This window comes from Petaurus breviceps, unplaced genomic scaffold (genome assembly GCF_028583685.1).
Source record: "Petaurus breviceps papuanus isolate PSGF00001 unplaced genomic scaffold, PetGlider_PUasm1.0 90740, whole genome shotgun sequence".
Classification (NCBI taxonomy): domain Eukaryota; kingdom Metazoa; phylum Chordata; class Mammalia; order Diprotodontia; family Petauridae; genus Petaurus; species Petaurus breviceps.
Genome location: NW_027187330.1, coordinates 6,527,106 through 6,554,450, shown reverse-complemented (window position 1 = coordinate 6,554,450; position 27,345 = coordinate 6,527,106). Strand labels below are relative to the sequence as shown.

Below are 27,345 nucleotides of genomic sequence, written 5' to 3'. Positions count from 1 at the left end.
TATATATATATATATATATATATATATATATATATATATATATATATGGGGACATGTGGATAAATATTCAAGAACCAGCTCTCCAAGAAAAATAATGAATACACAACATACTTTTAAGTATAATTTGCATTATTAACACATTCTCCATCACTTTTTTGTTTTTTTGCTTTTTGGAGGGGGAAGGGTAGGGCAATTGGGATTAAATGACTTGCCCAAGGTCACAGGGCTAGCTTTTGTGTTAAGTGTCTGAGGCTGCATTTGAACTCAGGTCCTCCTGACTTCAGGGGCCATTCTCTATTCACTGTGCCACCTAGCCACTGCTCTCCATCACTTTCTTAAATCTAGACAATCAACAAAGCAATAAATCAAGCCCTGATTTTTTAGCATTTTGCTGATTTCCCAAGGTGTGAATGTGCACAGCAAAAAGTAAGCAATCAACTCTCATGAGCCCATATGAAATGTATCATACCATTATGACCTATCTATGCATCATTGTGACTTATCTATGTATATACTATAGATAGATAGATGATAGATAGATAGATAGATAGATAGATAGATAGATAGATAGATAGATAGATAGATAGATAGATAGATGGATAGATGGATAGATGGATAGATGGATGGATGGATGGATGGATGGATGGATGGATGGATGGATGGATGGATGGATGGATGGATAGATAGATAGATAGATAGATAGATAGATAGATAGATAGATAGATAGATAGATAGGTAGATAGGTAGATAGGTAGATAGGTATAGATAGATAGACAGACAGGCAGGTAGGCAGACAGACAGACAGACAGACAGACAGACAGACAGACAGACAGACAGACAGATAGATAGATAGATAGATAGATAGATAGATAGATAGATAGATAGACAGACAGACAGAGAGATAGGTAGGTAGGTAGGTAGATAGGTAGGTAGACAGGTAGGTAGATAGGTATAGATAGATAGATAGATAGATAGATAGATAGATAGATAGATAGATAGATAGATATGTGTATGTAAGTATACACACATATACAACTGGGAATTCATTATGAGAAAACTCTTCCCACCAATTCAGAGGCTCACATGCCATGCCACCTCTGGTCTTGGTGAGTTTCTTGGGGGCACTGAGAGATAATAAGACTGCCCAGGGTCACACAGTCAGTATATATCAGAGGTGGTATTTGAACCAAGGGCTCTTGACTTGTGCTTTCTTCCCTCCCCTGGATGCCTCTCAGTCTCAGTCTTACCTCTCAATGGCCATAGCCTGGAAATTGCTTAGAGAGTAGAAACTATTTACCCCTACAGTCACCACATTTACTTGAGGTCAAATACATTTCAGTTGGATTCAACTTAGAAATCATTTATTAATCCCTTGTCAGCTATGAAAGCCCTGGGCAAAGGAAGATGTAAGGAAGGATAAATGGGATGGAGCTCCATACCCTCAAGCAGCTTTTAGTCTCCTGAGGGAGATAAGGCATGTTCAGAAAGCTCTGTGGTGTGTAGCAGAACATTATTGCATGGGCACAAAAGTAGCACTCACAGATGTGTGTTTAAGGGAGGTCAGGGCAGGACTGGGCCACTACCAGCTATGTGGCAGGTGTTGGGGCTGTATAAGAAGAGATTAATTAACCTGCTTCCAAATCACAAGTCTTAGACACCCAAGCCTATATCTCTGAAGAGAATTTGATCATCAGATCATATGACTGAACAATCATTCTAGGATCTTTCAACCTAAAAGTCAAAAATAAATAAAAGCCAGCTGTTTCTGTTTACTTGCCAAAAACCAATCAGGTGATGACCTCAAGGTTCAGGGAAATATTGATCCAGATTTTGGATTTAACAGAGAAAATAACCACTCTGTTTCTAGTATTTGCTTTTAAGGACCAAGATGTGTTCACAGTGTTCTGTTTTTTTCCCCAAATTATGTTTTATTTCTAGTGCATTCTATTTGAGATAGAAAATGTCTTTTAATAATAACTCTCATATACTGCATGCTCAAAAGTGAAGTTTTTTTAATTAAATAGGTTTTTAAAAAATCAAATGTGAGCACAAATGATATTGTTTCATGAGATTACAAAAATAAGAGATAGCAAAAAGAATTTTGAAAAAAATGATTTCCCAGCAGTGCATTGAACACAGCAGCTAAACTCTCAATAAGAGAAAATAAGTTAGCAAAATTCTACCCACTGGAAATGGGAAACTGAAACAGGAGCTGTTATACCAAACATCAATAGCAAATATATAGGAGTAAAGAACCCTTGGCAGAAAAACACCCTGAATGTTGGTCTAGGGAAAAGATCACCAGGGTTCATTTCAAGCACCATTTCTACCATTTACCAGTTGTGTTACTTTGGACAAATTCATTTAAATTCTCATATTCCCACTTAGTGACTCGGTGGAAAGAATGCCTAGCCTGGAGTAAGGAAGATGAGTCTTCCTGAGTTCAAATCCCTCCTCAGACACTAACTGTGTAACCCTGGGCAAGTCACTTAGCCCTACTTGCCTCAGTTTCCTCATCCATAAAATGAGCTGAAGAAGGAAATGGCAAACCACTCCAGGAACTCTGCCAAAGAAACCCCAAATGGGGTCACAAAGAGTCAGACACAACTAAAAACAGCTGCATGACAAATCCTCAGTTACCTTCATCCCCTTCAGTGGGGATAATTACATTTGTGCTATTTCAGAGAGTTGGGTTTATCAAAATGATACCAGGTGATAAAGGGATGGCCAAGCCTGGTCTATAAGGACAGATAATGGAAAAACTTTTTTTCATAGAAAATTAAGTCAACAAATATTTATTTAGGACTAGGGCTAGAGTCCTAGTCCTCTGACCTCCATGATAACTACATCTGTGAGTGCCTCTCTTACATGCCTATTGGGTACCAGGTACTTGAGGTGGGGGACTCTTCTGGCAGAATGGTAGACATAATGCCAGATACAATTGCTGTTCCCTTCTGTTTTATGAAGCTTGTGTGTGTATGTGTGGACAAGTATGTGAATGTTGGGTGGGTGGGGAGAGCTAGAGGAAAGGAGACTAATTATAGTATTCATCTACTCAACAGACTTCTCAAATTAAGTTATAATTTGAATTTGCATTATTTGAATACTTCCATAAAGTTCTCTTCTAAATCTTCCTAGAGGAGAGAGATTTAATTTGTTTCCATTAAAGTTTATGTTTGATCAGTAAGCAGTGAACAATATAAGAAATCCTTAAAAGTATACAATGTCTTTCACATTTCCACCTGGATGTCCCAAAGGCATCTTAAACTCAACATGGCCATAACGTTATTTATTCTATTCCTCTTCTCCCCAGAACGTCTCCCATCCCTTATCCAAATTTTCCTATTTCTGTTGAAAGCAATAGCCTCTGAATGCTTGACCTTCCTTTGAATCTCTTATGGCTCTGCCCTAATTGCTTCGCAACATAGTGGCAGGATTGAAATCCCTGAAACAGATCAGATCATATCACTCCCCTACTCAAAACGCTTTGAATATTGCCTCTGATAATAATAATAACATACATAGCACTTTAAGGTTTACGGAATACATTGTTGCATTTGATCCCTGCAACACTCTTGATGAGGTAGATGCTAGAATAAAATACAAACCCTCAGTCCTTCACAATGTGGCTTTCCATGGCCTTTCCAGTTATTTCATATCAATGCCCTCCGCATTCTGTTTTAATCAAATTTGCTTGCTGGCTCTTCCCTGACCTCCCGTGTATTACCTCTGGGCCTTTGTATGGGTGTTTCCTCGTATCTAGAGTAGTCTCTTTCTTGACCTCCCTCTTCGAACTCCCTCCCCTCCACAGGAGTCCTATCTGTTGTGATAGTAATGGCAATTAAAGATTCCCCTGTATTGGCTTGGTTTTCAAATTGATTGTATTAAAACCCAGAGTTTGTTAATCCCACCTGTGGGATGGGCTTGTTGATGTGAAAAGAAAGTCCTGAACTGGGAGGAGCTGGTGACGTAGATTTGGAGAGACACTGGAGAGAGGTGGAAGATCTTTTTTTGGTAGCTGCACCTCGTGGAGAGAGAGAGAGACTAAGAGGATTGCTGGTGGCCGCTTTGAATTGCCCTGGACTTTTGAGACCTGCCCCCTGAGCTGCCAAGGACTGAGGAGACATGGCTGTTTTGCTGGTACTTTGTCTGTCTGTTTTGATGTTATTTTGCCAGATTTGTCCACTGGTGAAAGACTGTCCTGTTGAAGAAGTCCTGGAACCTGGCATTTGGTTAAGAAGGCCTGAGACTGTCCTGCAGACAGAGAGTGAATACTGTCCACTGGTGAGGGACAGTACTGTTGTTGCAGGGGTCTGGAGACTGTCCTGCAGACAGAATGAATACTGTCCACTGGTGAGGGACAGTACTGTTGTTGAAGGGGTCTGGGAGCCTTTCTGTTGGTTCAGAAGCCCTGAAGAAGGATTTTCTTGTTGTATGTTTACAGAAATCCTGGGAGAGGGCTTTGCTAATGTGTTCAGGGGTTCTAGGGCTGTTCTACAGACAGAGGATAAATTCATGAAGGGACTGGCAATGTATCTTATGGCCTTGCTAAGCCTTGTCTCTCCAGGAACTAAGATTGCTGAGAACTTGCCTCCTGTCAAGATGAAGAAAAGACCTCCATTTGGGTATTAAGTGCTGTGTTTAAACTTGATGTAACTCTGGGGTAGATTCAATTGTGATCCAGGGGTGGGGAACTTTTGACCTTTTTGTGTTCTATGGTTGAGCAAATGAATGTATTTTACTTATGTTTGGAAACTAATCTCCATTTGAGAAGAGGGGCTTTGTGGTGGACTTAATTAAGGTATAGCCTAGGGGTGGAGAAGTATTTGGAACAGAGACTTTGTAATTGATTGAATGATTGGAAAGTCCTGGGGTGGGGTAGGCCTTGGAGATTATTTAATCACACTTAGTAAATGCTGTATTTTGAATGATGTCATGTTTTGATCTTCTCTGTTCTGGGTTTGTTACTGAATAAAATAGAGAGCACCTATGCTGGTATTTTGAACCTGGGAAGTTGCCTTTCTTTTGGCATTACATTACATCTGTTCATGCTCATTCCCTTTAAAGTGACTTTCTATTATTTTGTACAATAGTTTATGTACAATCCCATAGAATGTAAGCTACTTGCGAGCAGAGACTATTTTCTTCTTTGTACCCCCAATAACTTACTCAATAAATAATTTTTGAATTGATACAGTCTTTCATGAGATCAAAATACTATATTAACCTTCAGTGGGTTTTTTTGATGGAGGGAACTCTATCAATGTAGATCAGCATCATTCTGCATTTTGTGGACAATTAGACAAATGCCTTGGTTGTTCGGTCATTTTTCAGTCATATCTGATTCTTTGTTATCCCATTCAGGGTTTTCTTGGCAAAGATACTAAAGTGGTTTGTCATTTCCTTTTCCAGCTCATTTTCAGATGAGGAAACTGAGGCAAACAGGGTTGAGTGACTTGCCCAGGGTCACACAGTTAATAAGTGTTTGAGGCTGGATTTGAGTTTAGGAAGATGAGTCTTACACACTATGGTGCCACCTAGTTGCCCATGTGCCTCAAATACTGGGAGAGTAAATAAATTGACCCAAGATCACACAGCTAGTATAGGTCAGAAACTTGACTCAGAGGCCAGTATTTTACCCAAGATGCAACACTACCTTTCCTTTATCAGCTTTTGTAACTGCCTAGAAATATGTAAGGATGCTTGGTCATGGCTTCAGTACCTGACCCAACGTGCTTACTGAAGTGAGATTCCAGAGTTCCTATGAGGGCTAGAGGAAGTGTAACCCCTCTCTGCTTCTGAGTCTGAAATAGGAAAAAGTGGACCTCCCTGGCTGCTTCAGATACTAAGAATATTATCTCACCTTAGTAAAGTTCTCCATCCCAGAAAAGATCACATTCTGCTCAAAGCCATTTGTTGCCACTCACATGTGGCCTGTGGAACCATCTCTTCTTCTCCCTAATTTTCTGACTCCTTCATCCAGTGAACCTTTCTTGAATCACTATTCCTTTCAAGATTCTAGGATCTATTCTTCCCCTCTCTGCCAATTCCCCCTCCCCCGCCCAATCTATCAACACATATATAACTCCTAGTGACAATAATGTGAAATGCATGTGTACCAAGGGGAGCATAGAATTTTTATCTCTGCTGAAATGGTACCAATCCTATACAAGGAAGTTGTTGGGATTTGGGGTTTTTTTTTTTGCTTTTTTCCCCCCAAGGCTTTACTCAGGGCGACGGATTGCGTGTTTGCGTAATGGTGGTGGTTTTTTTTTTCTTTTTAATTTTAAATCGAGATTATGTACATATTTTATGCAGGTTAATATATCCTTTTCATGTAAAATTTAACTGAAGCCAATTCTAACACATTAACGACAACAAGAGAAATTCTCCAGCTTATTATAAACATCCTTCAAAAAACCTGAAATGCATGTCCTCTGGAAATAATTTTGCCGGTATTTAGGTTATTATTAAAATCCTCTCAGAATACTAACACTGGTGTCTAATGTGCCTTAAAGCCCCCTTTTCCCCCCTACTTATGATAGTGAAACTCTTTTCTGGCCCTGGCGGCATGTTCTCTGTAGCTAGAACATAGTGATTGAGGAGAAAAGATTTTTCCCATAACCCAAGCAAGCTCTAAACTTGATGAGACAGCTCCATGTTATTTTCACTTTCCTGAGATCTAAGGCCACAACTGAACACAAACTCACTGTGGGGAATGATGAATTGAGTTCATTCTGTCTCTTTAATTCTGGCAGACCAAATGATAGCTCACATTTCCTGTGGATTTTTTCTAACATATGAGGTGATCCTGGGAAAGGATGTATCTGCCACAGCAACAAAGATTTACAGACTCCTGGACCTGAAAAGAACCCCTAGGGTCCACCACTAGTTGGGCTTCCTGCTGCCAGGTGGGGCAGACCATACATACAAGGGCCATACAAGATAATCAGTAATGTAACTGATTTCTAGAGATGAAAATCTATAATATCCTATAGAAGCCAATTAACACAGTTAAGTGTTCCTTATGTAAAAAGTTTCTGATGTCTAACTGTACTCTCATTGCAAATTAAGGTTCACTCCTTTCTTTGGTGAAAGTCTTTGAAGTAGAAGGCATTGGTAACATAATGTATCCCTATTTTAATTAGCATTCTTATTCTCAGAGATGGTAGTGTTGTAGATGAGATCTTATTAATACCCCCAAAAAAGTGAGTGAGAGAACAATTATAATCAATCTATTAGCCTATTCTCCTAACTATACAAAATGTTTATGAGAATCGTCTAGATATACATGCATTGAAGGCATTCTCAATGAGGGTATTGTTAGGAAAAAAAACCACGCTTTATTAATTTTTTTTTTGCTTTTTGGAGGGGCAATTGGGGTTAAGTGACTTGCCCAAGGTCACACGGCTAGTAAGTGTTAAATGTCTGAGGCCGGATTTGAACTCAGGTCCTCCTGACTCCAGGGCCAGTGCTCTATTCACTGCACTACCTAGCCACCCCTGCAACCCCACTTTCATAAGTGATATTCAGCAATGGGTCACATCTATGCTATTTAAAGATTAAATGAAAGATGTAGAGAATATAAGCTCCTATTGTGTTTATTATTGTTGATTATTACCTCCCTAAAAAAATTAATTCAGTATAACAAAATGCTGCCTATTGTTCTGTTACAACAAAATGTTTCTGATCCACAAAGCAAAATTATTCAAGATTCCTCAAAGATAAAACAATGGAAATAACCCCATTTACCAACCATTTGATAACAAATATCAGGCAAGACGAAACAAAAACAAAACAAAAGAGGGAAAAGTGCAGTTGGCAAAAGTGCTCACCACTGTAACAGAGATCTAACAAAGTCCATGTTGACAAGTGATTCCCTAAGGATGGTGTGATCTTGTAGGTGGATAATATTGTGCTAAATGCAACAAAGTCCCAGAATATTGCAGAGCCTTCTGGAAGAAATCTGTAATCACTCAAAAAAAATTGACCCATCCATCCACAGAGGAAAAACCAAATGGATGAAGAATTTCCCCAGATTTCACCAGGCATTGAGATCCTCATGCTTTAGAACTCGTCCAACACTCTGCATATCTGGATTGTAAATTGGACCCGAGGTTGTAGAGAAGGTAAAGAGCAAGTTGGATTGCTTTCAGGAAATTATGAAGTACCTTTTCAGACACCAACCTTACAATGAAAGGAGATCATCTTGTTGATGCAAAACACTGGAATGTTTGGTCTAAACAAAATACTAGATAAATTATTCAGCTTTAACCAGTCGTTCAGATGGCTTGGTAGCAGGCAGAAATGATCTTCCTCCTCTTTTTTAGACTGATCAACTCTATTAAATCCAATTCAATAAATATTGATGAAATGCTTTCTCAATACAAGGAATAGCATTAGAAACTGAGGATCCAAAGGCATGTGAGTATATGTGCTGTTTATTTTTTTTTAATGACATAGTTTCTACCCTGTGCGAGTTTATAATCTAGTAGGGGGAGGGGAATAAGAGGTGCATAACAGCTAAGTATAAACAAAAGGTTAAGCATGAAATAGAAGAAGGGGAAATCTTACCACATTGTTCTGGGAAAATCTAAGGAGGGAGAAAACACTTTTTAGCTTTGGGAATAGGGACAGCTTCATGGACAAGAAGGCACTTGAGCTAGGTCAGAAAGACAAGCAGACTTGCAAAGGGATAAGAGGAAGAAGTGAATTCCAGACTCAGGAGACTCTAAATCTGGGGTTCTTAAGCATCTTTTGTTTGTATGTGCCATGGGCTCAGGAGTGTGCTAAAGCCAGCTCACACTGGCTCAGGTGAGCCAGGTGTCAAATTTTCAATGTCAGCTTTTACACCTGGGAAATCAGCAAACACTTCAAATGAGAGGACTCGATTTGTTGTTTCGCTCATTTTTGAGATTTAAGGAAATAATGAAGAAAAAATTGATAATGCAGATGACAATTAAAAGGGTCTGCTTGCATTTTCCCCTAGAGAGCCAATTGTTAAATGTTTGCCAGCCCATTCCTGAATAGACCCCAGTGGAAGTCTGGTGAAATCTATGGACTCCTTTGAAGAATGTTTTTAAGTGCATAAGATAAAATACATTATTTTACAAAAGAAACCAATTACTTCAAAATATAATTATTTTTTTAAAAAGAAAACAAATTCAACCCCAAGTAAAGAATCCATAATAAATGAATCTACTGAGGCAAGAGTTGTCAGGGCAAAACCAGAGGACAATTAGTAGGTTCACTTTGACTAAACTAGAGAGTAAGCAAGATGGTGCCAGGATACACAGAGCACTAGGTCCGGAGTCAGGAAGGCCTGAGAGAAATCTATCCTCAGACACTTACTAACTGTGTGACCCTGAACAAGTCACTTGACTTCTGTTTAATTCAGTTTCTTCAACTGAAAAATGGGGATAATTACAGCATCTCCTTCCCAGAGTTATTGTGAGGATTCACTGAGATAATCTGGAAAGTGTTTAGCATAGTGCCTGGTATATAATAGACATACTAGATGAATGCTTATTCCATTCTTCTCATTCTCCCTAGTAGGCATGAATGCCAATACATGAAATAAAGTCAGAAAGAAAAGTTAGAGCCAGATTGTGAAGGCCCTTAAATCACTAATTAAGGAGTTTTGGTTTCCTCTTATGAGTAATGGGAGCAATGGAAGATTTTTGAGCTGCGGACCTCCATGGACAGAATTGTACCTTAATGTTATTTTGATGTGAATGAGAAAATTGGGAAAGGGGAGATTGGAATGAAAATGTTCTTCGGTTCTTTCTTACCGCACTCTAGGTAAATGGTAAGGCCCTGGATACGGGTAAAACCAGTTTACCCTGAGAGTAGAATTAAGGGGACTTGGCAACTAGTTACATGTGGTGTGAGTAGGGGGACAGAAAAGATGGGGGGAAGATAGTAAAAGATGGCCTCTGAGTGATGAGCCTGGATTAGAAGAGGACGATGAATTATGAATGGTGTCAGGTATTTTAATGGAAGCAGTATATTGTTCACTCAACAATGCCTGATTTCCAACCTTTTATCATTCTTAATTAGGTTTTCACCTCACACCCAAGATAGCTTTTTAAAAATTGGCAATTATGAAATTTCACCTTGTATTTTCATGGACCTCAGAGGGTATTTACAGAGAATGGGATTGCGTGTGACCTCAAGAGAAGAGACAATGGCAATGCCTGCCCCAAGGTTCACCAGGACACTAAGCCCACACTCCATATATGCCTATGGTGGACCATCTATCTAACTGATCATTTTGGAGGGCTTGGTTCTCTTCCAAGGTCTTGGCAATTGACTCAATTCTACTCAACAAATAACTATCAAGCTACCATTATGTTCACTGGATTGTACCAGGTGCTGTGAGAGATACAAAACTTAGACCTTATCTTCAATTGGCCATGGCTGAGTAAGGCCAGCATTCCCAAATCTATTGTATTTCTATGCTGGTAAATGATTAACAATTGACTCTCTAGGGGAGAAAAACCTATATACATGACATACTTTCAAGTTTATTCTGTTATGAATATTTCTCCATCCCCTTCTTATCAACAAGACAACAAAAAAAGCCTGGTTTGTAGTGCCCCTTAATTTCCAGGATGTAAATGCTCACTGAAGATTTAACAATCAACTCTCATGAACCAGGTTGACATGGTTCCAGAATACTCCTGAATCTGACTTCAAAAACATTTTCTTCCCGCCTACCCCCATTGAGATCCATGATCATAGATTTATAGCTGACACATACCTTATATTCCATAGAGTCTATCCCTTTAATTTTATAGATGAGATAACTGAAAATATCTGAAGCAGCATTTGAACCCAAGCCTCCCTACATATCTTATACAATACTTGAATCCCCAGCACTTTACACAGTATCCGGCACATAATATGCACTCAGCAAACATCTATTGACTATTGACTCTCACCTATGATGTTTTGCCTCTGGGTCAGCAAGCTGGGAGTAGGGCTATACAAGACAACGTTCTTTAGCTCTTGTGAGATGGATAAAAACTTAAAATGGCTTATGCTATAGATTTTAATGTATTTTATTGTAATGGTCTTTTGGGAAAGGCACAGGGGTTTAAAGAGTTGGCCTGACTGTTTTGTGAAGAGCCTTCATCCACAATAAGCACCCAGAGGTTTTGACAAAATTCATTACTTCCACACTAATGCCTAGTCTTCAGTCAGTGAGTATGAATCAAATCCTTCTCTCTTTCTCTCTCAGAGATAAGCATGCTTTTATTGTAGATAGAGATACTGAGATACCAAAGTGCATTTCCCGAATAATAGTTTGTTTGAAAAAAAAAACACTTTCCTGTAAGCTGAGACAATACTATGGCCAGGATTCCCATCAGTATATGGAAATGTAGTGAGTCCTGTGCTCCACATGTGGTTTTTTAAATTTATTATGGGATACTCAGAACTTCCCATCCCCTCTACAAGATACAATGAAATCTGGTTCCTACTACGAAAAGGATTGTAGCAAGTCTCATGCAAAGCACCAGATAATGGGATCTGTAATTATTATTCACCCTTGCTACATTCTCTTTAAAACACTAGTTTGTTTTTGCCCAGAGATAATGGAAATAATTGGTTTTTCTTCTCCTCTCCAGCAACTCACTGAATCCATGACTGACTTTTCAAAAAAGTCACCTTTCTGTCTTCTGTAATTTTTCTTAAACAAAGGAAGTAACTATTGTGTTTTCTAAAAATCTAAGTGTGAATTTACCTGACAGAGGAGAGTATGTAGGGGAGGGGGAGACCAGCTTAGTATTTGTGGGACTTTTTTTTCACCTTCTCTGATTCAGAAGACAGTTGCTCAGTGGATGATTATGTTCTGGGTCCAGAAAGAAAAGAGGAGTTTGAGGAAGTCTGTATGTATATATGTACATACACACATGTAGATACATATGTACATGCATATATATGTGTGTATATATTTACATATATACTATATACATATACATGAACTTAACCCAAGAAACTGATCATGACTGCCTTGGGACAAAAGCACATGGGGAATTACATGAGTTTGCCCAAGACCTAAGAGCATACTGTACTGGCACAAGAGACATCAGCCAATTAGGGCCCTTACAGAAGCACATGCCTGAAGCAGACATATGTTTGCCCCCTTAACTTGAGTAAAGAACATATGGACAATGTTCCTGAATAATGCCCTTCTTGGGGAAAGAATATGGACTGCCCATGTATTTGCTGAACAGTATCTTCTTAGAAGATAATCACCCACATGGCCCCTGAAGCTAGAGGGACACTGAAAGGGACCTATGACTTGGAGAAGGAAGGAATTTGAGCCTTACTACATTATCCCTTGGGCAGCTAGATGATTCAGTGGGTAGAGCACCAGGCCTGGAGTTAGGAAGACTCATCTTCCTGAGCTCAAATCTAGCCTCAGACACTTACCAGCTGTGTGACCCTGGGCAAGTCACTTAACCCTGTTTGCCTCCACTTCCTCATCTGTAAAATGAGCTGGAGAAGGAAATTACAAACCACTCCAGTAACTTTGCCAAGAAAACTCCAAATGGCATCATGAAGAGTCAGACATAACTGAAAAAAATGAATAAATGAACCTTATCCCTACTTTTATGGTGAATAATTTATACTGTGCAGACCAGATAGGAAGAGAATTGCTTGTCCAGCAGCGCCGAAGCTAGTGTTACCTTCTTGGATAAAATGTCCCTATCTTCTGCTTGTTCTCCCTGTCATAAGTCTTTCCCCATTTCTGTCCATCTCCCACTCAACTGTCAAAGTATTTTCCAGAAGCGTCCTCCTGACCATGTCACTCCCCTACTCAATAACCTTCAGAGACTCCTATGACTTCCAGGATCAAACATGAACTCCTGTTAGGTGCTCAAAGTCCATCATAATCTGACCCTTCCCCCCCCCCCCCCACACACACACGCACACACGCACATCTCTCCAGTACTCTTCTGCCTTCCACCCCCACACATACACATACGTACTCTGGGATCCACTGATATTGGCCTCCTTGCCATTCTTTAACCAAAATGCTCCATCTGCCATCTCCGGCCATTTTCACTGGCTGTCCTCCATGTATGGCACGCTCTTCCTCCTCGTCTCTGCCAGGCTTCTCTGGCTTCCTTCAGATTGCAGCTAAAGTCTGCCAAAAGTCCAGCTAAAACCAGCTAAAGACTTCTACAGGAAGCCTTTCCCAATCTCTTGTCATTTCAGGCCCTTCCTTCTGTTGATGATTTCCTAATTATCCTTTATAGTTTGTTTCTACATAGTTGTTTGTACGTAGCCTTCTTCATTAGATTCTTAGTTCCCTGAGGCAGGCAATGTCTTTCTTTTCTTTATACCTTCAGTTTTCCCAACACCTGGCACATAGTAGGTGATTAATAAACATTTATTGACTCTAAATCATATTGTAGTTCTAGGAGGCTTGGTGGAGTTCATGTATATGTAGATGTAGTAAAGAGAAATTTACTAGAATAACAAAGGATTGCTCCATGGAAGGTCCCAGTTTAGCTCCCTTCCAAGGAGAGTTTACAGACTATTTCAGTGCTTTATGTATTTTTGTATCTTTCTATGCAATCCTGTGAATATTTTGGGCATATGCATTTCCCATAGCTATGGACTCTCCTAGATGCCCATTTGGGAGCTAACATCTATCCACATCTGTGGACATATAGGCAACAGCAAAACCCAATTCATACTTGGAGATTTCCCTGGTATAGACTTCAAATGGGTTCAACAAGCTGAAGTCTTCCCTTTTTGGGTCATCCCTCAAGAGTAGAGCTCATATATTAGCACAGAGTTTTAGAGGTCCTTGGACCATGGCTATTAGACTATGAAACAAGCATATGAACCTTACACCCAAATGAACAATGCTGCATAAACCCCTAATAGCTGTTATCACATACATCTCATTACATCATATATCCGTCCCCATCTATTGGGACCCCAAAAAGGGAAAAGCCTTAGAATCATTTTTCTAAAGGTTCTTGCCAAGGTCTGTTAGGGCCAACACGTACATATTGACTGTTGTTTCAGCAGACATCAAGACTTATTGATCTAAGAGGTAAATATTGATTAAGGTGAAACTAAGGTCAATACTTACCTCTTGGGACAATAAATCTTAATGTTTACTAAAACCTGCAGACACAACATATAACAATGTTATGTGCTATGGGTTTGACCCTGGAGTCCTTATAGGGAGCAGAGGCCCACAGGTATTATCCGGGGCCTAGCCAGTTCTTTCCAATATGGTATGTCTTCATCAATGTACTTTGCTTTGCATAACTGACAAGTTTCTGAAAGGTTGCATATAAAACAAATATTTCTAAATAAAATGACATTTAAAATGCAGTGGGGAGTTTAGTGGTGAAAGAAACTCTAATAAAAATAATTTTATTGAATAAAGAATTCCTTTTTTTAAGACTGGTTCTCTTTATCTCATCAATGCTAGGAAATGTAGGGGACACTCAGGACTGATCCCACTACTTTCCAGTGTGGAAACTTTTTCCTGTTCTATTTCAGCTTGGGCTGAGTCATCTATCCTTAGGCAACTGGGCAGCCTGCTGCTCCTGGGGGAATCACTCTATTAATACCATGCCTAGTGTGGATTATATGATCATCCTTATCAACTACTTCTCAGAACTCCTGAGCTCAAGAGATCCTCTAGTCTCAGTCTCCCTGCTCTCTGGGATTAGTACCACCATGCCTAGATAAGAATTTATTTTTCAAACAATTAATCATCTGGGATCTTCTGATCTACCTTTTGTGTAAATATTTCCATATATTGAGTTTACTTAAAGAGAGGTAAATCCATTAAATGTTTAGCAAATACACCTGAAACTAGGACTATCATTTCTGAATATGTGTTTTTTATATAAACCTTAAATAGCAGGGAATCTGGAAAAATTATATTTTTAATATTTCATATTTTCAAAGAGGTCAAAGCTTCCTTCACCCTAGATGGAAAGAGACAGATAAAGACACAGAGAGACAGAGAGAAAAAGAGACAGAGATAGCACTATGTATGAATAGTGGGCTATATTCAGGATCAGAACTCAAGACCTATGCCAGAGAGAATCCCGTCTGGATGTGGGACAGGTGGTACAACCCACAGGCCCAAGGAAATGGGACAACTATCATATCAGAAGCTGAGGGGATCCATTTTCCTGGAAGAGTAATAATGGAAAAGGACTGACTGCTGCTGTGTTAATATTTCTAAGTTGATAAATACAACATTCACTTCTTTAAAAACACTGAGAACTTGAGGTAAAAAATAAAAATAAGAAGCAAAGGTACTCACCAGGATAACTTTTCTTTGTGGTTTCAACAACTTTGGTTTGTGGAAAGCATTAGCTATTGGAGCTAAAGAAACAAATAGACAAATTAGTCTGCCAGCCTCACTTAGGAGTTGGAGAAAACACATGCAGTTATCATTCCAGACCATGCCCTCCTTTCCTCTGCCTGGTCAAATATTCATTGGAACAAACAGGCCTCTTTGTCAAGCCATCTCATGCCCTGATCCACCATCTCAGGTGGTTTTATTTTCTTAAAAGGTACAGGGCACTCCACCTTCCCAACCTCCAAATTCAAAATGGAAGCTCCCTCCGTACTGAGCATATCCTATAAACAGGACAAGAGCATAGACATGCTGTAATGGTAAGGGAATTTGAAGATATTCTCCGCCCCTTAATAGGCCTAGGAAATTTCAAGATCTTCCCTGCCCCTTAATGGGCCTCACTTGGAGCCCAACAAGAGAAGCTTGCTTAGGGGGAGGCTTGTTTTTCAGGAAGGCCCACACCTTTTGTTACTTTACAGTTAGGCAGTGGGTCATGAAGGTTGTGATGTCCTCTGACCCTGAAGAAGGGTATATGTACTCTCAGGTGAGGTTTAGCTTTGGGGTTCGTTTATGGGAAGAGTTGTGTAATTTGGCCAGATGAGACTCTGGGTAGCCCTTGAGCCCCCCAGCTTCGAAAACCCAATTGTTGGTGTTTCTTTCTCTGGTAACTATGTATGTATGTAATGGTCAGACAGCTAGAAGCCCTGTCTGTTGCTCTGTTGAACTGTGTTATTTTCTCTGTCTGTATTTTTTTGTCTGCTTTTCACTTCTATCTGTATTGTCTGAAGTTCAGGGTACTGACTTTTACCCCTGAACTAAGTGAATGATATGCATGTTTGATTAAAGTAAGATTATTAACCCCTTCTGAGTTGCTTTCCATTAGAAAAGAGGATCAAAGAACCTGTGCTAGCAGCCATCCTGGGTATGCTAGGGTATGTAGCTTGCTGCTACACATGCCCACTGTGGACAAAGGTACAATGTTCCTTTGTCACTCCTCCTGTTATCTCCCTTCCTCACAGAGGTGATATCTGGAAAGTGAACATCTCCTGGCTTAAGAACAAGTAGAACTAGAGTGACCCAAAGTATTGCCTCTGGAATTAACCCAGAATACATATGTCTATCTATTTTTTCATTTTTATTAAATTATAACACTGGTCTTTCCCCAGAGCATGCTTGAGGAAGTAATATTAATAACTTTACCTAATAACTAATAACTTTAATAAAACATAGAACTTTAAACTTTTCAAAATACTTTTACATACATTATCACAATTGATTTTCACAGCAACCCTCTGGAGAATGTAGGGGATATTATCTCATTTTCCTTTTCAGCCAGACTTGTGATTTTATTTTCCAACATGGAAACTCCCTTTCTTGGTGCATATAAGTAATGCAGCTGTCTTGGAGAGTTGTCTGGGCCTCAGAAATTCCAGAGAATCACAGAAGCACAAATTTAGCAATGAAAAGGCACTTAAAGGTCATTCAATTGAACTGCCTCATTTTAAATATGAGGGAACTGAAACACAGAGAGATTAAGTAACCTGCCCAGGGTCATGGAACTAGGAAGTGCCTGATATAGGATTTGAGCCCAGATCTTTCTCTTTTTTTTCTTTTTGGAGGGGGAAAATGCAGGGCAATTGGGGTTAAGTGACTTGCCCAAGGAGACACAACTAGTAAGTGTTAAGTGTCTGAGGCTGGATTTGAACTCAGGTCCTCCTGACTCCAGGACCAGTGCTCTATTCACTGAGCCACCTAGCTGCCCCTAAGCCCAGGTCTTTCTAACTCCAAGACCAGCCTTCTGTGTATTAGGCTATATTGTTCTGATTCCTGTTTTAAAGATTAAAAAAAACTGTGGCTCATAGAGATTAAGTCAAATTGCCCATCATCACAAATGAGTCAGGTTCAAAACCAAACCTAAACCCTAGGTGTCTTATCCCCTCCCCTGACCCCCAGAGTCCCACAGTAACCAAGTGTAATACCTCCGATGTATTAGGCATGTAGAAGCTACACTCTAATAAAATAAAACAGAATGTTGGAGCTACCTCAGAGTTTCAAATTATGAAGAAGTTTCCTCCAGCATCAGGCAGGAAAAGGCAAAAGCAAACTCAAGCAACTCTCCAATATTTAGGGGCAAAGATGTGTTACAGTTCATAAAGCACTGGAGTTGGAATCAGGAAGATTCAACATCATGAGTTCAAAAACATCCTGATACTTAACAGCTGTGTGACCCTGTGTGAAAAAGCAAGTCACTTAACCTTTTTCCTACAGACCCTCACCTGTAAAAATCAGCTAAAGAAGGAAATTGGCAAATCACTCCAGTATCTTTGCCAAGAAAACCCCAAATGGGGCCACAAAGAGTTGCACACAACTGAAATGACTGAACAAGAAGGACTAATTATTATAGAAAATACAGTGTAGTATAGTGGATAGAATTCTAAAAGTCTGGGTTCAAATCCTTCTTCTGGAACTTAACAGTTATGTGACCATGGGCAAGTCACTTAAACTTTCTGGCTCAAGGGTATCTCTCCAAGACTATAAGTTAGAGGCAGGTTATGATATATAGGGCAGGAGGGAGTTTCCACCTTCATGAAATTGCAGGTCCTTCACAATAATTATGTAACCGTGGGTATAATACAAGTATTATGCAACCATGAACTTCCATAATAAGTCTCCATATTTATAAAATTGGTGCCTTAATGTCTCTAGTACCCACCCTCACAGAGCTATCCTGAGGTTCAAATGAGGTATATATATATATATATATAAAGCCCTTTGCAAACGTTAAGGACACATGTATGTTGCAGTTCCTGTTATGTTTCTTATTGATGTATTGGCACATTCACTATAGCCCTTAAGTCGACAGCTTCTCTATCCCTTCTTTCAATCCAATTCAAAAAACATCTATTAGTGCTTACTATGTGCTCACAGGAAAAATTCCAGACAATTTTTCAGAGCTTTTTGTGCTTTGAGTTTGTGAAGATGCACGTCCCTCTCAATACCTTTGGCAGGAACTGCAGGAGGGACATCAGGCTTCTCTTTCCTCTTCTTGATCTTTTTTGGTTGGAGAGGTGACAAGCTCGTCACACTGGTGACTGTCTCCCCTGAGCTGTGAAGAGAAAGACTCCGTGTGAAGCTCCTGGGCAGCCAGGCAAGAATAAGAAGCATAGAAAAAGACAAATAGACTGGGAGCCAGAGGAGACTGAAAAAGAGACAAAGAAACAGAGATAGGTAGAGACATAGGGAGGAGAGAAAGGAGGGAGAGATAAGGGAGAGAGGAGAAAAAAAGAGAGAAAGAAGGAAGAAACTAGAAGAAAGAGAGGGTGACAGAGAGGAGGGAGAAAAAGAAGGGAGAGAGAGAAGAGAGAAAAAAAGATAAAGGAATGGAGATTGACAAAGACAAGGAGGAAGAGAAATAATGGAAAGAGAAGAAGGAGAGGGGAAGGAAAGAAATGAGGGAAAGAAGGAGGAGGGAAAGAGTAGAAGGAGAGAAAAAGACAAAGAAATAGAGAGGCAGATAGAGCAGAGATAGAAAGGCAAGAGAGAGAGAGAAGATGAAGAAAGAAAGAGGAAGGAGAGAAAGAAGGAAGAAAAGAGGGAGAGAAAAAGACAAGGGAACATATGGGAAGAAAGAAAGAAGAGTGGAGAGAGGAAGGAAAGAAAGAAGGGAGAGAGGAGATAGTAGAAGAGAGAGGAAGGAGGGAAAGAGAGAAAGAAGGGGAAAAAGAAGTGAGAGCAAGAGACAAAGAAACAGAGGAAGACAAATAGAAAAAATAAAGAAAGGAGGAAGAGAGAGAAAAGAAGAGAACAGAAGGACAGAGAGGAAAGCGAGAAAGGAAGGAAAGAGGAGAAAGAGAGTGAAAGAAGGGAGAAGGAAAGGAGGGAGAGAAAGAGACAGAGCTAGGGAGACAGAGAGAAGAGAGAGAAATGATGAAGAGAGAAGAGAAAGTAAGAGACAGACAGAGAGAGCAGGCAAGCAGATCCCATTTCTACACCTGTTTTCTCAGCAGTATGACTTAACCTGCCCTATTTGTACTAAAGAACTAGGGATCCCAATTATTCCCCAACTACCCCCAAGGCACATCAATATCATTCTCAACTTGGAGTATGTCCATTGTTACTCCCAATGAAATGAAGAATCATTGTTTTGTCCTCTATCTCTCCTCTAATGTTCCAATATCTGTTTGCTTCATGTCTTTTTATAAGGTATAATAATGATCTTGACTATGCGTCCTCAAGGAAACTGTTTTCAAAAGTGCTTAGATATGCATAGACTATGCTTTATGATGACAAAAGCATCCTATCTGATCCTCACAACAACCCTGTCAAACAGACAGCACAAGCTATCACCTTTTCCCCATTTTAGAGAAGAGGAAAATGAGGCAGGTAGATCATAGCACAGCCAAGACTCCAAGTACAGAGTCCTTTTGTTAACTGAACGCTGTGATCAAACACAGAGATTAAAGAATGGGGGCCTGAAGAGATCCAGTGAAGAAGACAGTAACAAAAGCAAATGAGGTGATCAACGTAAGAACTTGGCCATGTGAGCTTTTTAAATCACTTAAATACTCAATAGTCTGAAGGCATTCAACATTAACTAAATCCAGCACTCTAATATAAAAACTGGCCCTGAAATAAGAGGACTTGGGTTCAAATTCTCCCTCCAATGATTATTACCTGTGTGATTTTCAGCCAGCCAATTAACCTCCTTGGGGCCTCAGTTTCCTTCCTCAAGTATAAAAAGAGGGGATTGGTCTCGATGGCCTCTTAGGGCCCTTCCAGCTCCGTGATCCTATTAATGCCTCAGATAAACCACTTACTAGCTGCATGACTTTGGGCAAAGTGCCTAAGCTCTGAGTCTGCTTCCTCTTCCAAAAACTGGGAATAATAATACTGGCACTCCTTCCTTCATAGGGTTGATGTGTCCAGCAGGATAAAGTCAGTAAAGCTCCTTTTAAGCTGGAGAGCTATGCATTAATTATTTAATTGTTAGTCTTTTATCATTGCTATTACTGATTCTAAGATACGATTCCACTAAAGTTCTACTCTGATGCCTAATTCCAAACCTATAGGTCTAAAACCTATTAGACTTAGAGATGCCCTTAGGTTCTTAAAAGCTGTGCCTATGGAGTGCAGGCAGTGGAAAGGCTTTGCACATGGGCTCAGTGACATACTACATATCTGTTTACCTAGGAATGGCCTAGCCAAGTTTCAGAAAGATTCTTACCGAGGTTAACTGCAGAAGGTTGAATTATTTGGATAAAGCAACTTTCAAAGACCAGTTACTAAATCAGAGAGGGCTTACAATCTGGTGGAGGGAGTATCCACACACACCAAATTACAGATCTTTATAGTACTGAGGTCTGATTATTACTGTTATGGATCAAATTAATGAAGAAGGAAAACAGTGTAGGGGGCAAAAAGTGTAGTCAGTTCCTAGATTTGATTGGTGTTAGGAAATTAGGCATGAGCAGCACTATGACCAAGCATTATCAGTTGGGCTTAAAAATACATGGCCAAGCAAATGTTTTGTAACACTACTAATATTTTCAGTAAGCATTTGTTGAATTTTTATGTAAGCAGTATCCTATTAAGCATGGGGCTCTGGATGAATTAAATGACATTTGTTATTGATTACACCCTCCAAATTCTATTCAAAATGACCTGTTTTCTCTTTTCCATTAATAATATCTCAACTCTCATCTCTGCACCTTTGCATAGGCTGTGCTCCATGTCTGGAATTATCTCTCTTCTCACTTATGCCTCTTGGAATCTCTATCTCTTTTCCATTATCTCCCTTGTTCCAAATTAGCATACATTTTGGGAAGGGAAGGGAAAAAGGGGAGAGGAGGGAAAGGGAAGGAAAGAGGGAGAGGGAAGAAAGGGGAGGAGAGGGAAGTTTCCAGGCCTACAGGGAAGTTTCCTACCCACTGTGGGTTTAAGTTGCTTCATCTATAAGTGGGACAGTTGAACTAGATGATCTCTAAGGCCTTTTCCAGTTCCAAATCTATGATCCTAGGAGATTCTCATCTGTGAAATGGGGGCACTGGACTAGAAGATGCCTACAACCCCTTCTGGCTCTAACAAAATTCAGCTGTGATTCTCTAACCATAGAACTCCTGTGATTTTTTATTTTTGGTTTCTGCTTCCATTCTGAGGCCGCCGTGTGCACAACTGAGCATCACTTGGGTTCACAACTCAAAGCATTATCCTCAGAGCATCTTAGTTCCTCCATTGAAATGACAATGCTTGAGAGCACACTTGGCTGACAAACAGTATGTCTTTGTGTCTTGAGTTTCCAATAAAAGGGAAGTGAGGATATTATCTTAGGGCCAAACAGTGTGGTATTATATCTCTGACAAGAAAGAACAAGCTTCTCTGGAGCCAGAAAAATGGAGGAAGTTGGGAAAACATGCATGGATGGAAACTCCCTGAAAATGAGGGTGCTTGGTTAGCTGGAGAGAACCGCTATTTGTGGGTAGCTTATTTTTAAACTTCATTGCCTGATGTTTCTCTTCTCTGGGCTGGGGAAATGCCAACACACTCCATATCCAAGGGGCTTGCATTTGTGTGGTGGACAAAAGCCTTCAGGGATTCCTTTCAAATCCTGAGCACTTTCCATCCCAGAAGGATGTCAATTGCTTTGTGCCCTGTTTCTTCACACTGTGAATTAACTTCCTTGCCCTACAAACCCTCGTGTGGTGTAGAAATGGGGAAGAATGAATCATCCTCCACCCCAACAAAATATGGTTTGACTTCCAAATTCTCAAATGATACCTATAAAAATAGTCTTGATGGTGCTGATTACTCTCATTTCTATGGTGCTTTCAGATTAAAAAAATATTTCCTTAAAAATAGCAATTTCAACTTTGAGAGCCTCATGTTGTACACCATGACATTAAAAATGGTATATAAAAGTATAGAGACAGCATGGGTTGGAGCACTGAGCTTGGTGTCAGAAGGACCAGTTCTGAATGTCCATAGGCACATCTCTTAGCCTCTCTCTGCCTTGGGCAACCCTCCCTCGTATTTATCTACCAAGTCTTAGATGAACTTTAATCTGTTGTTGGAAGGAGTGACCATACCTGAAGTTCTGTAGGATGGCAAAATCACAAATCCTTTGAATATGAGCATATGAGAGTATAAGAAATCTATGAGACTAGACCACATTGAGATTAACCAATGCAACAAAAAAGGGCTGGATTTGGAATCAGGAGACTCGAATTCTCTAAGTTCAGGTAATGCAGTTACCCTGGATCTCAGTTTCCTCATCCATAAAATGGGGATAATACTTGTACTTCTGACCTCACGGGCATTGTGAGGATAGTACTTTATATGCCTTAGAATACTGTAGAAATATGAACTAATACGAATGATTATCATTTCTTGACTTAATATTGCATGGCAATTAGGGAGCTAGACTAGGGTTCAAGTCCCAATCCTGAACTGCCTATGAGCTGTGTGGCCCTAAGCAAATCACTCAATCACCCAGTGTCCCCTACAACTCTCTAGGCCTATGGATTACAGAATGGTTGCTGATCTCCTGTGATAGAAGTGTCTCCAATGTGAGCACCCAATGAAATCACAGATCCAGACCAGAAGTTAGTAATTCTTTGAGGAGGAGGAGGATGACTTTGATAGTGATGATTTCATAAAACCAAATAGACAAAAATATCATGTATATGAATATACACACACATATATATATATACACATGTAGTATTTATATCTAGCTTTCTGCTTTTAAGATATTTTGATTTTTCTTCCAGATCATTCTTTTTTTTTCTTCTCTGGCCACAGTTCATTTGAGTTACTACTGATGGTAGTCAGTAATATTCCTCTCACTTTTCTATTTTTGGGGAGTAAACAAAGCAGACTAAAGCCCTGAGGAGAGAAAAAAGATTTTTTGATTCTATATTATGCTCTGTGATTAGAAGCAAACTATTCAGCAACCAAGTCTTCATCGCTTTCATGCCCTTGGGCTGGGATAATGTCAGCCATACTTGACATGATCCTTTCAGACTAGAAAAAAACCTTTCGATATTTCCCACATCCTTAACATGCTCTTATCTGAATCATATTGAAAACAATGGGCAGAAAAATAAAGTCAGACTTTTTCAATCTCATCTTTCTGGTCTACTTTTAAAGCCTTTATCCATAAACCTCCTGCCTCTCTCCCCAGCTGCCTTTCACTTGACCTTCAGAAAGGAAAACTCATATTACTGAGGATATTTTGAATCCACAGAAGGAGCAAAGTTTCTTGGGGGAAATAATAAGGTCCATTCAGAAACTGTACCTATACTCAGTAACCCAGTCTCTCAAGACTTCTGTGATAGTATTGCGGTCTCCTCTGTAGTGTTTCTCATTTTACCATTTGTCATCACAAACTGCTCTTTCTGGGTGGGATCTAGGAAAGAAGATTGCTCATACTAAAAGTTCATCACTTCTGGCTCCCTACTTGATGATTAACATCAAGACTTGGAAAGAATTAGGAAGAGTTCAAATCAGTTCAATTTAGCAAGTCGGGCATTGTGTTAGACAGTAGGGCAACAAAGAGAAAAATGACAGTCCCTACCCTTGAGGAGTTCACATTTTCTGCAGGGGTATGTTGTACTAGGGGAATGAAACATGCACATAATCAAGAAAATCCAAAGCTCATACATGGATATTTCAAGAGGAAAAGAGTGCTTATGTCTGGGGCGACAGGAAAGGTCTCATGCTGGGGGTGGCACCCAAGCTGTGATTCTTGGGAAGCTAGAGGTCAACCTCACTGTAGCAACAGAAGACTTTGTTATAGGGAAAAACGATGCCATCATGTAGGAGATCCATAGAAACACCATCCCATGTGATGCTAAGGGAAAACCAAGAGATCTGATTCTTGGATGCCACATAGTTTCCCATATAAGTCTTCTTTGCTGGAACTTTGGTTAGTGGGGGTATAGTATTCTGAGGAGTCCCCATAGAACATGCCTACTACTTCCAGTCCTACTTCCAGTCTGATCTTCCACTCCACTCAGTAAAATGAAATCCCTTTCAACAAAGGTTTATTTGTTACCCTCTAAATGGGACAACTTCTGCCCCCTTAGAATCTTTATTCTTTGAGTTTTCCCCAATTTGTGTACTGGGTTAAGGCATTGCATTACCTGGAAGCGATAAAGGCCCTTGGATAACTAGAATATTAGTAAAGATTAGATTATTTGATTAATCCAAAAAGAATTACTACCATATCGCAGAAGGCATAGTATCCAGGGAATGGAACACAGGACAGGGAGGTTTAAATGAGAGTAGGGAGAGATGGCAGGATATAGGCCAGGCTATCTGGAGAACAATGAGACACAAACACTGCACTGCATTGGAGAGGATAGCCCAAAGAATTGGAAGCTGGGAGCAAATATGTTTGCAAGGCATATGTTTCTGGGTACATGCTTAAAACATCAAGAGAATAATATGCAGGTCTCTTAGGCAAAGATACAAGTATAGCCAATTTTGTTTTAATAGCAAAAGAAAGTAAAATGATTCTAGGTTCCCTGGTTGGAAATAGGAAGAAAATAGTCCTACCTGTTCTGGGGGCATTTCACCAAATAATGTTTCACTGTAAAAGGAAAAACAAAACAAACAAAAGACTGTAAATAAATGCTATTTCATAACTAAGTGTTTTAGGAGTTACCAGAGATTCTGGGGCTTGGGGAAGCTGCTTGTGTATTACCACAAGACAGTCACTAGCTATGGGGCCCTACAGGACCCATCTTGTGCTCACCTCTGACATGCTAGAAATGGGACGTAGGGAATTAACAACAATTCCTCGATACCAATGGAATTGTGATGTTGAAACACAAGTTTACAACTGAAGAAGGGTCATGGAAATCCACCCAAAATCCAGGGATAAATTTCGTCAACAGGAATTCTCACATAAGGAAAATTATGACCTAGATGGAACTCAGCTGCCCTGTTATACATTGTAATATCACCCTCTTCTATAAGTGGGTCATCAGTTATCAAAGAGTTCTACCACACAGAATACAGCCTTAAAGCATGTATCCTGTCCGTACTAATTGTTTGAGAATATGCTGACTCCTGAGAGGCTCTGTAACACTTTAAGTTACTTATTGACACTGGGCCTCAGTCACATCATCTGCAAAATAGGAGGGTTGTATTAGATCAAAGATTTTAACCTGGTGTCTGTAAACTTTAAAAAAAATGTTGGTCTTTAGTAATTTTTCAGCCATGTCCAACTCTTTGTGACCCCATTTGGGGTTTCATTGACAAAAATACTGGAGTGATTTGCCATTTCCTTCTCTAGCTCATTTTATGGATGAGGAAACTAAGGCAAATATGGTTAAGTGACTTGCCCACGGTCACACAACTAATAAGTGTCTGATATCAGATCTGAACTCAGGAAGATAAGTCTTCCTGATATACAGATGTATTTAACTATAATTGGTTTCCTTTGAAATCCTGTGAATTTTATTTTATGCATTTGAAAAAATTATTGTGAGAAGAGGTCCACATGCTTCACCAGATTGCCAAGAGAGCCCATAATGCAATAAAGGTTAAGGACTCCTGTTCTAAATGATTATTAGGTCTTTTTTCCATCTATAAATCTTATCATTTCTCCCTGTGTAAATTCATCTTAAAAGATTTGGGCCATCATTTTAGCCTGTTAAGGTCTTTTTTGATACTAACCCTGTCATTCAATGAATTCTCTCTCAGAAACAGGGCTCTCACAGAATGGATAATCATAGTGTCTCAGTGGAAAAACAAAATGTGAGAGAGGAGACTTTCCTTCCAGTTGAAATCAATTGATTACTCAGTTGTCTTTAGGTATGGTTCTTTAACAAGTTATGTTAAGCCTGACAACACTATCATTTTGTCTATATTTCCTCTATCTTTTCTACCAGGACATAAAAAGGAACATTGGCAAATTCCTTGTGAGAGTACAAATAGATTTTATCTGTGGTATCTGTAGTATGGAACAATGTAAAAACTGAAGGATCTTAAGTGACAGGAGCAGGGACCAAATCCAAGGTCTTTTACTTCTTGTTGACTTGTGGTAAGTCATTTAACTTCTCTGGCCATCGGTTTTCTCATCTATATAATGAAGGGGCTTGACAAGATGACCTCTGAGGGTCCCTTCCACCTCTCAAACTCTTACCCTTGATCTGCTCATTTAATAACTTTGTCCAAAAGAAAATTAAGCTGTCTGGGATGACTTGTTCTTAGTGAACCGATATTGGCTTCTAATGATCCCTGCTTCTTTTTCTAGGCATTCCATTTCTATTTCCAGGTAGATGTTTTTAAAAATCCATTCTAGAATGTAAGCAGGAAAATCTACAAGAGGGAACCTCAACATCTGACCTTCTTGGTAATATTCCCACTGTCAAATGCAGTGATCTGCACATGGTTGTTTTTAACAAGTAGAAATGGTCTGAATGTTTGACAAAGGAAACAATGTTTAAGACTATGATTTTACATATGAGATCAACAGCTGAGGTCAAAACCAAGAAAGGAGGAAATAAGCCAAAACTTTTCCTTAAAGAAGAAAAATGCATAATCTAAAGATGGGCTGTGATTTACCTCTATGCATTTCTGACCTATGTCTGTGGATGACACATGAATTTAAGAATTTCAAATGTTCTGTAAGTTTAAATTTTTTCTATAGCCCCGTGAATTCTGCTTTTTTAAAAAATCCCTTTGGGAAATGATTTGATTCTATTTACTGGAAGATTTGATTAAAAGCAACTCTGTGAATAGGATTGCTGATTTAAAGGAACTTCCATTCTAGGACGGGTATTTTTTCCTTAATAATACTTTTTTTCCAATTACATGTAAAGATAATTTTCACCATTCATTTTTGTAAAAATTTGAATTCCAAATTTTTCTCTCTCCCTCCCTTCTTTTCCCCTCCCCAAGATAGCAAGCAATTTGATATAGGTTACACATGTACAATCATGTTAAATATATTTCCACAGTAGTCATGTTATGAAAGAAGAATCATAACA

At 39.5% G+C, this 27,345-nt stretch overlaps 1 protein-coding gene across 4 annotated transcripts in view; it reads right to left on the bottom strand.

Moving 5' to 3' along the window:
- VSTM4 (V-set and transmembrane domain containing 4) overlaps window positions 1–27,345 on the bottom strand; it is a 166,772-nt gene that overhangs the window by 70,759 nt on the left and 68,668 nt on the right. For 3 of the 4 annotated variants that reach the window (XM_069067243.1, XM_069067244.1, XM_069067245.1), the window contains exons 5-7: window positions 24,905–24,938; window positions 18,349–18,455; window positions 15,314–15,375 (exon numbers count right to left, since the gene is read on the bottom strand). In XM_069067243.1, the coding sequence (XP_068923344.1) occupies window positions 15,314–15,375; window positions 18,349–18,455; window positions 24,905–24,938 (203 nt within the window). Of the gene's footprint in view, window positions 1–6,183; window positions 14,970–15,313; window positions 15,376–18,348; window positions 18,456–24,904; window positions 24,939–27,345 lie in introns of those variants that run through there. The other variant, XM_069067246.1, reaches the window with a different exon arrangement.